This window comes from Hemitrygon akajei, chromosome 1 (genome assembly GCF_048418815.1).
Source record: "Hemitrygon akajei chromosome 1, sHemAka1.3, whole genome shotgun sequence".
Classification (NCBI taxonomy): domain Eukaryota; kingdom Metazoa; phylum Chordata; class Chondrichthyes; order Myliobatiformes; family Dasyatidae; genus Hemitrygon; species Hemitrygon akajei.
In genome coordinates this window covers 211,147,887-211,164,485 of record NC_133124.1, presented here as the reverse complement: position 1 = coordinate 211,164,485, position 16,599 = coordinate 211,147,887, and the positions used below count along the sequence as shown (strand labels likewise).

Sequence of the window (16,599 nt, the reverse complement as noted above, 5' to 3'; positions counted from 1 at the left end):
ATCCCGACCTGGGCTTCATGAACCTCTCGGTTAATGGTAGGGGTTCACGGCATAAAAAAAAGTTGGGAACCCCTGCTTTAGATGCTTATAGTAGATTGTCCACGGACAATTGAGAAACCACTCTGGTAAATTTCATATAACAGTGTGAAATTTACACTTATATTTAGAGACTTCCGTTCTGTAAATGTATACCAGGAAAGTGAAGAATGAAGGATGGTGAGGAGTCCCTAAATGTACTCTTGAGAATTTTCTCAGCCTGTTTGCTTCTGACCAACAAGAAAGCAAGCAATGTTGAACCTAGTATTGTGGAACAAAGTTGGGCTAATTAGAGTGTTGCAGAATGAAAGCATTAGGATGAAACTGAGCAGAATGTAACTGGGTTTGAAGTAGTTATATAAATGGACAAAGAAAGATCAGAAGGTGAATATACCTAATGGCAAATGAGTCATTTTTATTGATCTAAGGTGCCACATCAGTTTGATGGAATAGGAAGAAAGATTAGCCAGGGAAAATGGAAAGATGCATTGGCAGGCCTTTAAGACAGAGAGTAGTGTGTGTGCAAACTGGAAAGCACCTGATCATGGATTAGGATTGTGAAGAACTCATTTATGTCAAAGACCAAAGTAATAAATTGGAAAAAACTTTTTCCCCAGTATTTATTTGAGTGAGAATAAAACAGCAGTGGTCAAAATAAAGCTTAAAAGTAATGTGTTCTGTCCTTTTGTAAAACAATTGCAAGCTACATTAATAAATACAAGCACAATTGCAACTGAGAAGAAGAGCTTGTTCTCAGTGGATAGGCAGAGGAAAGGATGAATGAGGTTTGAAAAGAAGAAACAGGAAGTCAAAGACAACTAACTTTGTCAGCATGATGCATGATAAGAGAAAGATATAATTAACAAAAATTGGTAAGAGAGGTTCATGAGATGCTATGTTTTGGTAGGGCATCTGTCTTTAGGAGCATGACTTTAGTTAAAAAATAGAAATAATTATTTAATATTTTTCACTCCACCATCAACTGCCTCAAGCCTTGGAGAACTTCTCCAAGTCTCTGAAGAGTTGCCTTAACAGCCAGTTTTGTGACTAAGTTTTCGGTCAAAAGCTTTAATTTCCTCTTGTGTAGTTTAGTCTTGAATTTTGTATGATGATTCTAAACAACACCTTGAGAAGTTTTAGTACTTTAAAGGATTGTTATATCTGTTTGCTCTACTGTATTATAGAGTCATTCAACATGAAAATGGGACTTTTCACACAAGAGGTACATGCCAACCAAGATTCACATCTAAGCTAGTCCCTTTTGCCCATAGTTGACCCATATCCCTCTAAACCAGAGGATCCCATCCTGGGGTCCACGGACCCCTCAATTAATGGTAAGGGTCCATGCATAAAAAAAAGTTGGGAACTCCTGCTCTAAGCTTTTGATATCCATGTACCTGTTCAAGTATCGTTTAGATCAGGGATTCCCAACCTGGGATCCACGGATCCCTTGCTTAATGGTATTGGTTGGTGGCGTAATAAAGGTTGAGAATCCCTGTTTCAGATGTTGTAAATATACCTGCCTCAACTGCTTTCTCTGCCAGCTCATTCCATGTATTGACACCCTTTGGGTGGCAAAGTTGCCCCTCAAGTTCCTCTTAAATTATTCCCCTCTCAACTTAAACCTATATCCTTTAGTTCTTGTTTCCCCAAACCCTGGGAACCCCTGACACATACACTCTATCTCTGTCTTTGACTCAGTCAGATAGCGTTGAAACACACCCTTTGCCCCAGCTGGTCCATACCAACCAAGATACCCCATCTAAGCTTGTCCCATTTTTTGGGATTTGGTGCATACCGTCTTAACTTTTCTTATCCGTGTACCTAGCAGATCATTTGACAAACCACTTTTGTGTTAAAACAAAAGTTGCCCCTCAAGTTCCTATTAAATCTTTCCCTTCTGACCTTAAACCTATGCCCTCTAGTTCTGGAACCCTCAACCCTGAGGACACCCTATCTATACACCCCCCCCCCCCCCCCCATGATTTTGTACAGCTCCATAAGATCACTCCATCTTCTACATTCAAAGAAATAAATTGGAAATCACTTAACTGTGTTTTGAGGATTTCCAGGTTCTATGTCCTTATTTCTGTAATATAGTTGGATTTTCTGGAAAGAGCTTGTTCATTTTCTGAAATTTGAATCTAGGTGCCTTAGGCCCCAAGTTACATGAAGGACAGATTAAATCTAAAGGGTGGATTTGAATCAGATTATTTTTCTTCTTGCAAAATTAAAATATGCTTAACAGATGTCATTTAAAAAAAAGCTAAAAGAGCAAACGAGTGTTCTTGGCAGTGCACACTATTAAAGCTACAAGATTTGGCAGGTAGTTTACACAAGTGGCCTATACAATAGGGAATTCAGGTCTTAATCAAGACTTCAGAGCTGAGTAGACTTTCAATGTCGTGTACTTACAGATACAAGGTTATTTAGCCAACTTTTAATTTTGGTTTACTAGCGTATGGTGGCTTGAAAAGGTATTCAGCACCCCCCTAACCTTTGTTCACAGAAATGAGCATTACAACCATAGATTTTGATCAATTCAACTGAGAATTTTATTTATGAATCGCATACTTCCTTTTTTACAATCGAGCTGAAAAAACAGGAAAAATTGTAAAGCATGGAAAACTAAAAAATTCGAAAACTGATGCGCAGTATTAAATTTATGCTACACATACCACTTAGTGTTGAGGCCATAAAGTTCCACTTCAGTCTCATCTGACCATAAGACCTTCTTCCACATCTTTACAGTATCTTCTATGTAATGCTTTGCAAAGTGTTTATGGGCAAGGATATGCTTTTCTTAAAAGCGGTATGTGTGGTGTAAATCTATTACTGCACATCTGCCAGGTCACACCATCCCTACTGTAAAGTATGGTGAAAGTAACACCCTGTAGTGTGGCTGCTTTTCAGCAGTAGGGACAGGAAATCTGGTCAGGATTGATGGGAAGATGAAAGCTGCTGAATGCGGAGAGATCCTGGATAAGAACCTGCTGTCCTCTGCCAGGAAGCTTAAACTGGGGAGGAAGCTTGTCTTTCAGCAAGACAATGACCCAGTGCACGCTGCCAGAGCAACCATGGAGTGGCTTCAACTGAAGAAAATTGATATTCTTGAGTGGCCCAGAGTCCTGACCTTTACCCGATTGAACATCTCTGACAAGATCTCAGATTGCTGTTCACTGCTGATCCCCAACTAACCTGGCACAGCTTGAGCAAATTTACAATAAGTTTCCAAAGCAGTTGGAGGGGGTGCTGGGTCCCAATGCTCTTGGAGATGTTATTGAAATTCTGAGATTTATGGATTGGACTCTAATTCATATTGACCTCTATCAGTTCTGTTGACCCTTCCATCAAGGCCAACAGTTCTATGTTTCTTTCATGTTCTCACCCATTCTTTCTTGTTGCTGATTGGTGGACTGGAGATTGGGTAATCTGTTAGTTTTTTGTGTGGGGGTGTTAAGGGTTTGCAAAGTTTTGCTTATTTTTCTTGTGAGGCGTGTGGAATTGATGTCTTTCAACTACTTCTCTGGTTTTCTGTATTTTATGCCGATCTGGAGAAGACTTACCTCAGAGTTGTATTCTGCATACGTACTTAGATAATAAAATGAATATTTGCATCTTTGAACCTTTTGAATGCGCAAATCTTGTTCCATCACATTGTGCAAAGCTAATATAGACACAATTCTAAAAAGGCTACTGGTTGTAATGTCTGTGGGAGGTGGTTCAACTAAGTACTGAACAAAGGGGGATGAATACTTTTGAAGTGCTTACATTTCAGTTTTTGATTTTTTTTCAATGCTTTACAATTTTCCCTGTTTTTTTGGTCTCTACTGTGAAGAACGGAGCATGTGATTCACAAATATAAATTCTCAGTTAAATTGATCAAAATCACTGATTGTAATGTATATTTAAGAGTTCTGTTTACTAAGTCACAGTAGTTCTGAAAAGTCAAACTTATATTCCCATTTGATAAACTTGAATTTGTATTATAAACGTAGGGAAATTACACACCGTCTCCCAACTAAGAGACCATTGTGTTGCAGTACTTCTGGAAAAGTTTGTCTTACTCCATGGACACATGAGTTATTTAATGCTGTCTAACTTATCTACCTGTAGATATGGGTGTTACATGCACATGAGTATCTATGAGCATGAATATGCTCCTAAAACAATTACCAATCTTAATATTTCCACTGGTTCCCCTTTATTTATTGAGATGTACCTGTTTGTACAATATACAGAAAGATAAGAATAAGGATTAAATCTGCTGGAATCTCTCAAACAGCCCATATGTTTGATGAATGGATTTTTGATGTCAAATTTCTGTTAGTGGTAAAGAGATGATCCTGGTTCCAATTGATACCTTTATGTCCTGCTTTACTGTAAACCTAGATGTTCTATATTTGTAGGCTGTTTGGTTGTTGAAGATGACGTGGCCAGATCCCAAACCTGATCTCCATGTACAAGCTTCTTGAACAAGCACACTAAATTTTATTTCCCCATCCCACTTAACTCAGTTTGCTAAGAGAAATTGTGTTCCGAATGCTACTTCAGTACAGCTTAGGAGCTCAAACTCAGCTTGATAATTATGGCTTAATTTATCAGGGTGCGTTTGTCCATTTGGCCATTGATGGAATTCATGAATATCCTCTTTTACTGCATTGTTTTCCTAGCCTTTACTTAGATCCTCTCAATCTTGTCCACCACCACTCATAGGCAAGAGCTGACTCGTCTTCTCCTGAGCCACTGGTATTCTTGCAACTCCTTTCCCCACTTCTGGCGGAGAAGTGGGGAAAGGAATTCTAGCATCTGCAGAATCTCTTGTGTTCAAAACAAAGAGTAGCAGGTAAGGTTCTAACAGGGATGGATTTGGAGAAATTAATGCCTAGAAATTCAATCATATTATCATTGCTGTGTGTCTTGCCCAGAGTAGAATGCTGCTGGATCACATTGCAACAAATCCTGTGAAATTCATTGTTTAGTGGCAGCAGTACCGTGCAACACCTTAAAAAAGATACTATAAGTTAAAATAAAATTAGTTAAATAGTGCAAAAGAGGAATAGTGAGGTAGTATTCATTGACCGTTCAGAAAACTGTTGGCAGAGGGGAAGGACCTGTTCCTACAACATTGAGTGTGGGTCTTTAGGCTACATATTGGTAGTAATGAGAAATCATGAAATTTGGCTGGACAGTTCTTGAGTTGTTAACTGTTGCTTCTGTTTTAATTTGGCTATTCTTGAATGGTTTTCTGGACCACTGGGCACAAAGCACCCTCTGTGGCATTGACTCATATACCAGGATTTAAATATCCTATCTGTAAAGATTGGAGCACTCTCCCTTTTTATACTTCTCTTCCATGGCAACTATAGTTTCTTGCTGCTGCCTCACTACATTGGGGAGTGTTTGATATAGTGGTGAAGCCCTGTCATAGATTGTTGCATGGCCAACTGCTCGTCACGGCAAAAAGCTAACTGCCAAACAATTGGTGATTACATTCTGTAAATGGAAAGGCTGCCAGCACAAACACATTTCTTCATGCTTGTTGAGCCAAATCAACACTGGAAAATCTTGCAAAGATGTTTTAATGCTCCAGAAGTGAACATAATAACAGCATTTTCTTTATTTAAGGGCAGGAAAGAGCAAAAGGGCAGCAGTGCTGGTTATTCATGCAAGTGCATGCAGAGTGAAAGTTAAGCAATGCCTATTAATAGAATGAGTCATGGTGATGGTATTTTTCTGTGGAAAATAATTGTAGGCCAAACACTAGATAACCAGTGATATGCTGGTTGTCTCTTTATTGAAGAATTAATAATTATATTTCCTGTGTAGTTTTTTCTAATAACCTATATTTATTGTAGAAAAATACTTCCAGAATTAAAAAGAATTCAAAAACTCTAATATTTGATTACATAATTTCTTCTTTAACAGAAAGTTGGAGTCACTGGCCCACCAGATCCACAGGTCCGCTCACCGTCTGTTATTGAATTTGGAAAATATGAGATCCAGACCTGGTATTCCTCTCCATATCCCCAGGAATATACCAGGTACAGTATGTGCGAGCATTCTCATTTTCTTGTTGATTATTTGAAACTGATTAAATAGACCAGTTGCTATAACGGGGAGGCAGCTGTCACTGAATTTTGTCCAGGGGCCTGACCTCAGTGACCTTGGTTTGATGCCAGCAACATTTCCAATTAAAGCAGTGGAACACTATGTCAAATTGAGTTCTTTCCATGATAAATAAAAGATGAAAATGTTGGTTATGCTAGTCATATCAGATAGAATCAGAATCAGGTTTAATTTCACTGTTATACATTGTGAAATTTGTTGTTTTGTGGCAGCAGTACATTGTAATATGTAATAATTTAAACTATAAATTACAATAAGAAATATATACACATATATATGCTTCTATTTATCTAAATAAGTACATTTATTTATATTTACAAATGAAATTAACTAAATAGTGAAGAAAGAGAGAGAAAAGTACTGATGGTGGAAGGGAAGAAGCTGTTCCTGAAATGTTGTCTGTGTGTCTTCAGGCTCCTGTACCTCTATCTTTATGGTAGCAATGAGAAGAGGGTACGTCCTGGGTGATGGGGGTCATTAATGTTGGATGCCACCTTTTTGAGGCATCACCTGTTTGAAGGTGCCTTGGATGCTGGGAAGGCTAGTGCCCATGATGGAGCTGGCTGAGTTTACAACTTTCTGCAGCTTTTTCTGATCCTGTGCAGTGGCTCCTCCATACCAGATGGATATGCAACCAGTTAGAATGCTCTCCATGGTACATTTGTAGAAATTTGCAGGTATCTTTGGTAACATACCAATTCTCCTCAAACTCCCTATGATATATAGCTGCTATCATGTCTTCTTGGTAATTAAATCTATATTTTAGGCCTAGGATAGATCCTCAGGAGCTTGAACCTGCTCACCCTTTCAACTTTTGATCCCTCGATGAGGACTGGTATTTGCTTCCTTAATTTCCCCTTCCTGAAGTCCACAATCAGTTCCTTGGTCTTACTGATATTGAGTGCGAGGTTGACCTGCAACACCACTCAACCACCTGATCAATCTTCCTCCTGTTTGCCTCCTCATCGCCATCTGAAATACTGTCAACAATAGTTGTGTCGTTGGCAAATTTATAGATGGCGTTTGAGCTGTGCTTAGCCACACAGTCATGGGTGTAGAGGGAGTAGAGCAGTGGGCGAATCATCCATCCTTGAGGTGTGCCAGTGCTGATTGTCAGTGCAAAGGATATGTTATTTACAATCAGCACAGACTGTGGTCTCCCAAATAGCAATTCAAAGATCCAGTTACAGAGGGAGGTATAGACGCCCAGGATTCAGAGCTTGTTGATTAGAACTGAGGGTATGATTGTATCGAACATTGAACTGTAGTTAATAAACAGAAGCCTGACGTAGGTATTACTATTGTCCAAGCGATCCAAGGCTGAGTGGAGGGCCAATGAGGTTGCATCTGCCGTAGACCTATTGTGGCGAAGGCACAATAGCACCAACTCTTTCTATCTCATTAAAGATAGTTCCTTTAGTGAGATGGAAAGAGTTAATGTAAATACAGAAAGTGCTGAAATACTCAGCAGCTCAGGCCACAGTGTAGGAAGAGAAACAAATCATGTTTCTGGTCAAAGACACTTTATTCATCCAAATAAAATCAGAGCTCTTACAGTCATATAGCATGGAGACAGACCTCTTTGGACCAACTGGTTATGCCAGACAAAATTCTCAACTAAGCTAGAGTCACTTGCCTATGTTTGTCCCATATCTCTCTTTTTTATGCTATGGACCAATATAATTAAGCAAGGAGTCCATGGACCCCAGCTTGTGAATTTCTGCTCTAAACCTTTTATCTCCTGTCAAAATCCCTTTTAAATGTTAATTTATCTGCCTCAACCGTCTCTCCTGGCAGCTCATTTCATATACTTACCACTGTCTGGGTGAAGAGGTTGTCCCTGAAGTTCCTATTAAATTTTTCTCCTCTCATCTTAAACATATGCCCTTCAGTTCTTGACTCCCCAGCTTTGGGAAAAGGGTTATGTGCATTCACCCTATCAATGATCCTCATGATTTTACACATAAGATTGCTCCAATGAAGAAGTCCCAACTTGCTCAGCTTCTTATTCCCTTGAGTCCCGGCAACATCCTCATAAATGTCCTCTGCATTCTTTCCAACTTAACGGCATCTTTTCTATAGAAGGGAGACCAAAACTGAAGACAATATTCCAAATGCAGTCTCCCAAATGTCTTTCACAACTGCAACATTGCATCCTAACTTCTGTACTCAAGTGCCAATGTGCCATTTTCACCAGCCTTGTCTACCTGTGAACCCTCTTTCAGGGAACCATTTACTCCTAGGTCCTCTGTTCTACAACACTGCCAGGGCCTTGCCATTCATTGTGAATGTCTTACCCTGATTTATCTTTACAAATGCAACATCTTGCACTTTTCTGAATTAAACTCCATTTGCCATTTCTTGGTCCATTTGATCAAGATCCCTCTCTAAATCCTGACATTATCATCTGTGACATCACCTATTTTAGTGTCATCTGCAGACTTACTGACCATGCCTTGTACATTCTCGTCCAGATCATTGACATAGATGACAAATGGCAGTGGGATAGCACTGAGCCACCACCATCACAGGCTTGCAGTCTGGAAAATAACTTTCCATTATCACACTTCACTTCCTGCCTTCAAGCCAATTCTGTATCCAGTTAGCCCTGCCCTCATCAACCTTCTTGGCTACTTTAAAAAAAAGATCTCTTGTTTCTCTATCCATAAATGCCGCCTGCCCTGCTGAATAATTTCCAACATTTTCAGATGTTCAGCATTTGTCTTTTTAAAAATTTACCTTAATATTTAGTTTGTTGATTTTTCTTTAATGTTGGGAAAGGGTGGAGTTGGGTTGGGTGGGAGAGGGAGGACCAAAAGGGAATGTCCGATCATGTGGCCTGCTCTCTTTGTAGTGTGAACGACACATTAAAAGGTAAAATCAGTATAAAAATTGCATTATATACTTGAATGTTTGTTTGTTCATTTATTATGTGCTGTGTCATATGACATGGGTGAACATGGTCTTTCCATGACCATGATAGGTCTTGACACATTTTTCTACAGAAATGGCTTCTGAACAGTGTTGCTGGGTGACCCCAGCCTTTATCAATACCCTTCAGAGATTGTCTGCCTGGCATCAGTGGTCGCATAACCAGGACTTGTGATATGCACCAGCTGCTCATACGACCATCCACCCCCTGCTCCCATGGCTTCACGTGATGCTGATCAGGATGGGGGTGCTACACCTTGCCCAAAGGTGACCTGCAGGCTAGTGGAAGGAAGGAGTGCCTTACACCTCCTTTGATTAAATTGAATTGAATTGAATTTTGGTTTATTGTCATTTAGAAACCACAGCTGCAATGCAGTTAAAAAATGAAACAATGTTCCTCTAGAATGATATCACAAAAGCACACGACAAAACAGACTACACCAGAAAATCCACATAACGTTTGTCAATCCCCAAATCCAGAGTCCAGAGAGGCTGCTGCATATTAATATCGCGCTACCATCTTAACACGTTCCCCGGAAAGGAGCTCCAAATCCACCAGAAAACCAAGACTACCCAGACACACCAAGTCAGGAGACCAACTCTACCACCCAACAAACCAAAGACTAAAGCTACAAGACCTACACAAAACCACATAGTTACAACAGTGCAAACAATACCATAATTGATTAAAAAAAACAGACCATGGGCACAGTAAAAATAGTCCAAAGATGTTAAAAGACTATAAGTTCGAAAGAAACCACCACACAGTTGCCACAAGTCCTCAAGGTCCCGATAGACTTGTCATCCCACGCAGGCGGCAGAAGGGAATACCCCCGCTATGGACTTCCACAGTGCCGCCGGACTCAGCCTCGCAGACGCAGCACATAATGAAAGCACCACCAGACCCAGCACACAGTGAAAGCGCCCCGACCGCAGCAGACTCCGAGTCTGTTGAGCCTCCGACCATCCACTCCGGCACAGCCTCTCTGAGCACCATCCTCTGCCCTACGATGCCCCTGCCACTGGCTACCGGCAACGCGACTCCAAGGACTGGGGTCCTGTTCTTCCCAGCAGAGTCCTGGACCTCACAATAGCAGCAGCAACAAAGAAGGCCTTCCAGGAGATTCCAGATGTTCCTCCGTGCTCCCACGTCCGTTTTTCATCAGATTAGGATTGTGCACGGCAGCCCCCGCTTGACAAATCTCAGATATCAGCTCAGGAGAGGCAGCTGCAAACTGCGTTGCGCTGCCATCATGATGGAGACGTACCTCTACCCCGCCACCCAACTTGAATGCTAGCAGGAAAAAAATAGAGGGAATTGTTTGTTTTAACGTGGAATTAAAAGTTCATTTGGAATGTGGTTCATATTCTTGCATCACCAATAACCTGCTGAGTAATGGGTGTGGGAGAACAAGAATATGTTCAATGTTCCAGAATGATTTTAAATGCAGTGTTTATAGTACTTGACAGAATTCAAGGGATGTGAGGGGCAACCTGTTCACACAGAAGGTGGTGCATAAATGGAATGAGCTGTCTGGGGAAATAGTTGGGGCAGGTACATCAACAACACTTGAAAGAAATTTGAATAGGTACAAATGGATAAGATAATTATTACAGGGATGTATGTCAAATGTGGGCAAAGAGGGACTAACTGAAAAGGGCACACTGGTCAGCATGGGTCAAAGATCCTGTTTCCATGCTCTGTGACTCTATGACTCAATGATTGCTCAGAATTACTTTACAGAATGTGGATTATTAATCACACGCCTCATGTGGAAGGTTATTGTTAAAACCTCACCACAGGGTGAAAACCTCCAGATGGTGATTACATTTTGTCCTTGTTATTAAGCTAAATGACATCATGTAGCAATGTCTCAGTAGTCGTCTTTAGAAAATATTGTCTTGCACACGTAATGCCTTCCTCAGAAGATAACGCTTGTTAATTTTCTCCATTAAATTATATTGATTCCTTTAAAATATATACGTTTTTGACTTTTGTTTTAGTGTGTAAAATCAGAATGAAACTCCCTCTTCAATTACAGTAGTGATTGGTTCAGCCCTCAGGACATTAGATTGTTCTGATCCAGTGGTGTTAACTTGCTGCCTTAACATGCTTGCTACAGTAGCGTAGCGGTTAGTGCGACGATATTGCATCTCGGGGTGTTCTGGAGTTCAAAGTTCACTTCTGGTGCCCACTGTAAGGAGTCTGTATGTCCTGCCCATGGAATGCGTGGGATTTTCCCTGGGTGCTCCAGGTACCCCCAGTCCAAAGATGTACCGGGTACGCTAATTGGTCATCGTAAATTGTCCCATGATTAAGTTAGGATTAATTGTGTTGGATTCTGCAGAGGCGGCATGTCTCGAAGGGCTGGAAAGGCATATTCTGCGCTGTATCGTGAAATAAAATATCTACTCAGAATCAGAATCATATTTAATATCACTGGCATATGTTATGAAATTTGTTTCAGAAGCAGGGCGTAGACTAGGGTGAGAAGGAGAGCTTGGGGGAGGGGTTGGGGGAGATGATGGTCTTAGTGCAGTAATCTTGAATCAAAAATGATGGTTACTCTACAGGAAGCAAATCAACCCCCTGCGGGAAACTTAGTGATCCTCTGGGCACTGTGAACTGATTTTTTTTTACAAATGAAACCTTGCCGAGGGCTGGGATATTTAATTGTTCAGCTCCAAGTAATCTTACAAGCCATTACCCTAGCAGGCAAGCTATTTCTGATTGGGCAGAAAGCAGCTTGTTTACCAGTGCTGGCTGCCGATTCCCTCTGTAGCTTTAACTATTCAAACCGCAGCAATTTCTAGGTGTGCACAATGGACCAAATCCTTTCCCTGTCACTTGTATTGTGCTTACATAGAGCCGCTTGCCACTTACTCACTCAATGTTGGATCTCAGTACTTCAAATTAAATCCTGCTCTCAGGAATTCATGATCTTACCACTTAAACATACAATACTGATGGTTTTCATTACCCTGAACACTGAGCATTTAGCTCATTATACGCCAATCCCTTGTCACACATTTTCTGTTTGTCCGTTGCAGTGTGCTTTAATGAGGCTCATCATCAGCGCTCCAATGCATTTTATGTTGAAATAAGGTATAAAGAGCTCATTAAATCAAAGAGACACAACCGAGTGGTTAAATTAGGTTGCGATCTCCTTTATCAGTATTGAAGTATGCTGCAACACTGATTGTGCCCATTAGTAGATAGTGGTATAACTAATGAATTGCAGCTCCCAGCCTTATTACAGCAAATCAAGCCTTTAACATGCAAAAATGGCCATACCCTTGCTGATATTGTCAAAGCAAGTACCGTCTATTGTCCTTGATATCAGTACTTTAAAGTGTTGTCAGTTGGTGTATTTAATTAAATTGAACCAATTTGTTTTGGGAAAATAAAAAAAATCTCTTTAATGTGGTACGATTTTCTTCTCGATTTAATCCCCTCAATTTATTCCTCAGAGTATTGGCTCTTTGCAGTTCTGAACACCAGGCATACACCAGTATCCGGTGTTTGCAATCCTGAGCCGAGGAAATAGAATCACAGTCCCTGCCAGCCTCAACTAGCAATAAACGGAGGGAGGCAGTGGTTTTCTGTCATAAATACAAGCCAGCTGATCAGTCTACCTCAGAATGTTGAGTGACAGCAGACGCACAGATGGTCAACATGCAGCAAGATTGATTTGTCAAGCAGAGAAAGAAAAGAGAAGGTGGAGGGTTAGGTGTGATTGTTTAGCTGTCCTGAAAGGATGTTTTACAACTGAACTGTGGTTCTGCTTGTGTCTGTTCAGCTGAATGGATTCAGTCACTTCTTCTCGCCATATTTATTGGCTGAGGTGGTGGGGCAGAGATGTGTCTCTACCAAAGGTGGTGAAAGGTGCTCCTTCGTCCGATAGCCTCCCTTGGTAAAGGTGTAGCACTTGCTTTGCCCTCTCGATCACAGTCAAGTGAAAGAAGCCATGGAAGCAGGAGGTGGATGGTTGTATGAGCAGCTGGTGTATTTCACAGGCCCTGGTTGTGTGACCACTGATGCCAGGCAGTCAGTTTCTCAAGAGTGTTGATATTGGCTGGGATCACCCATCTTGTAAAGACACAGCCCAGGAGAAGGCAATGGCAAACCACTTCTGTCGAAAAATTTGCCAAGAACAATCATAGCCATGATAGTCTATGTCATATGACATGACACATGATGATGAATATTGAGAATCTGATGTTATTGGCTAAGTTCAAGCTGTTTTGTTAGGTAATGATTCCATATACAGTGGATTTATCTTTATTCTTGATATCAGTATATAGATAACAATGTATTTAGTCTCACAGTTACTGAAAGTGTTTACTGACAGAGATGTATCACATTATTGGAAACTTCAGTAGTTCTGAGGTGACAAACTGTAAATAGGTTTGTAAAGTAAAGAACTAGCATTTTGGGTGCCTGAAGTCACATTCTACACTATAACAGAATTAACAGCAGCTAAGGGAAATCTGTTCATGTATTGTAGGGTTCTCTTTATTGTCTATGGTAGACACCTGTTAAATCCTGTTTATTGAATACGAGGTTGATATCTTTGAGTTCAACTGGCTTCCTGCGTGTTGGCAATGTCTGTGTGCACTTCCATTAAATTCAGTCACCCCAGTTTTGGCCCAGTGGCTCACCAGTTCATGCTGCTGCCTCATGATTCCAGTGACCAAGGTTTGATCTTTGGGTGCTGCCTGCGTGGGGTTAGCATGTTCTCTCTGAGACCTCATGGGCTTCCCAATTGCTCTGATTTACTTCCAAATCCCAGATGACCTGCAGGTTGGCTGGTTAGTTGGTCACTGTACACTGATTCTAGTGCAGGTGGATGGTCGGAGAACTGTGAGGGAGTTAACAGAGATGAAGTGCACTACATGGCCTTCCATGTGGTAAGGAAAAATAATGAGAATGAAATACATACAGTATATTCAGTAAACCCACATCTTATGCATATGTGACATTTGAGCCTTGAGTACACTTAGAGGCCACTATTAGGTACACCTGTACACCTACTCATTAATGAAAATCAGCCAATCATGTGGCAGCAACTCAATGCATAAAAGTATGCAGACATGGTCAAGAGGTTCAGTTTTTAAAGAATGGGTACAAATTGTGACCTAAGTGACTTTGATCATGGAATGATTGTTGGTGCCAGATGGGGTAGTTTGAGTACCTCAGAAACTGCTGATCTCCTGGGATTTTCACACACAACAGTCTCTAGAGTTGCTATAAACAAAAAAAACAGTGAGCAGCAGTTCAGTGCGTGAAAACAGCTTGCTAATGAGAGGTGTCAGGAAAACGGCCAAATTGGTTCAAGCTGACAGGAAGGCAACAGCAACTCAAATAACCGTGTGCTACAACAGCAGTAGTGTGTGAAAGAGCATCTCTGAAGGCACATGTTGAACCTTGAAATGGATGGACTACAGCTGCAGAGGCCCACAAACATTCACTCAGTGGTCACTTTATTAGGTACAGGAGATACGTAATAAAGTGGCCACTGGGTGTATATGACAGTAGTGTATTGCTTAATCAATAGCAATACCTCCTTCCCATTGATCTGCATGGTGGGAGTGGTGACACAGAAGGATCTTAAGACTATATCGTGTTGTGCTTCCAGGAATGAGAGCACTATTGGCATCTACTGAAGAGTGATCATGCTCACATTATGAACTGGATGCTCTCCTCACTACAGTAGTGGGAACCAGGCATGAAGCACTGCTTTCCACTGGCGCTCCCAATGTAATGCATTGCTACTGGCTCTGGCTGGAGAGCCAGTCAGTGCCGGCTAGTGTCGAGCAGGCCAGGAGAGCAGTGTGTCTGCTCAACACTGAGATGTGGGGCTTGAGGCTGCACCCTAGCCAACATGGTGAACAAGGGCCATTACTGTACTAGGAGGCCTGAAGCAGTTGCTCCACAGATATAATTCCCTAGATATGACAACACTGGATGTGACGGGTCTGCTGTCTCTCCCCATCTCTTTGTTTGCCTCCAGAGCTTAACCCAGTCCAGAGATTTCTCAATGGCACTGTCAGTCCCCAGTGATGGAAACGTTCAGTGTGCCTGACCGTGTTTAGCTCTGAACCTCATGTCTTGAAACTGAGGCATCGCACAGGCAGTCTCCATATGCCCAACACCAAGTCCTTACAAACAGCATCTCCACATTGAACTACTGGACAATTGATTGCTGTCCTACTTGCCGACTGGAGTTCATTGCTAGGATTCCAGATCACTCATATCCCAACATATCAGTGAATTACAATGGAGAGGTTCCCAGCCCACACAATTGGAGCAGGATTTTCTTTTTAAATTCAATGGGGTATATGAACTGAGGACATAAGGGTAAATTACTGAGGCAGCACCAAGTAGGGTACAAATATAATCCTGCTAAGATGTAATGGTTTTGTGGGCTTAAAACAGTTGGTTTTGAGCAATTTGGAACATTGGTGCTGTTTCTCTCAGAATGCATTTGTGTGATGAAACAGCTTATATCTAGAAAGGAGCAAGTACATTGCATTGAAAGGCATCATTTCAGGGTTTTAAATTAAACTATTCGACACATGGTGGTAATGAAATAGGTAGTCCTTTTGAAGGTTCTCAGCCCAAAAGATCAACTGTTTATTCTCTCCATAAATGCTGCCTTACCTGCTGAGTTTGTCTAACATTTTGTGTGGCTCTGGATTTTCAGCATTTGCAGAATCTCTTGTGTTTGTGAGTAGGCAGGAGATTTGTGTCTAAATGTACTCATTGGATCTACACATAAAATAATTAGTGTTATGGGAGGATGGGTAGCATGATAGCAGGTTGGATTTTGGAGCATATTTTTTGTGGCGGTGTCCTTATCTCTGCATCTGTCTCTCACAGGCTGCCGAAGTTATACTTGTGTGAATTTTGCCTGAAGTACATGAAGAGCAAAAGCATTTTGCAGCAACACATGAAGAAATGCAATTGGTTTCACCCACCAGCAAATGAGATTTACAGGAAAGACAACATCTCTGTGTTTGAAGTAAGTTTCATGGTTTTGACTTCCATGAAATGGGTCCGCCATGGAGCTACTGAATTATAATGCAGAGGTCAGACTGTGACACAGTTTAACACTCAAGATAACTGTATTCCGAATAGTTTTTGGGTGCTGTTTCTGTGCTTCCAGGCAATGGTACTTGTAACTGTCCATTTAAAGCAAAAACCACCATACACCCACACAGAGGTATACATCTGTATTTTAGTCTCACACCCCTCCCCAAAGGCAAGCAGGCACACGCCACAAATGCACATGTGTGCAAAAGTCCTGCACATTAATTCACACAAACCACACGTCCATGTGCAAGCATACAAAGACACACACCCGTCACAAACTCTATCTGCACAGTAGACTTTCTGTCAATCTCCTTCTGATTGTCCCTTCAATCTCCCTAAAACAAGCTCTTGTACTTCCCAGTCCTGTCCCCACAGGCCCATCTCTGTTTCCCCTTTAGCCACAATGC

At 41.2% G+C, this 16,599-nt stretch overlaps 1 protein-coding gene across 2 annotated transcripts in view; it reads left to right on the top strand.

Annotated features, from left to right (window-relative positions):
* Positions 1-16,599, top strand: part of LOC140735108 (histone acetyltransferase KAT6A-like) — a 189,855-nt gene that overhangs the window by 129,890 nt on the left and 43,366 nt on the right. For both annotated transcript variants that reach the window (XM_073059905.1, XM_073059913.1), the window contains 2 exons: positions 5,965-6,080; positions 15,980-16,121. In XM_073059905.1, the coding sequence (XP_072916006.1) occupies positions 5,965-6,080; positions 15,980-16,121 (258 nt within the window). The remainder of the gene's footprint in view (positions 1-5,964; positions 6,081-15,979; positions 16,122-16,599) is intronic.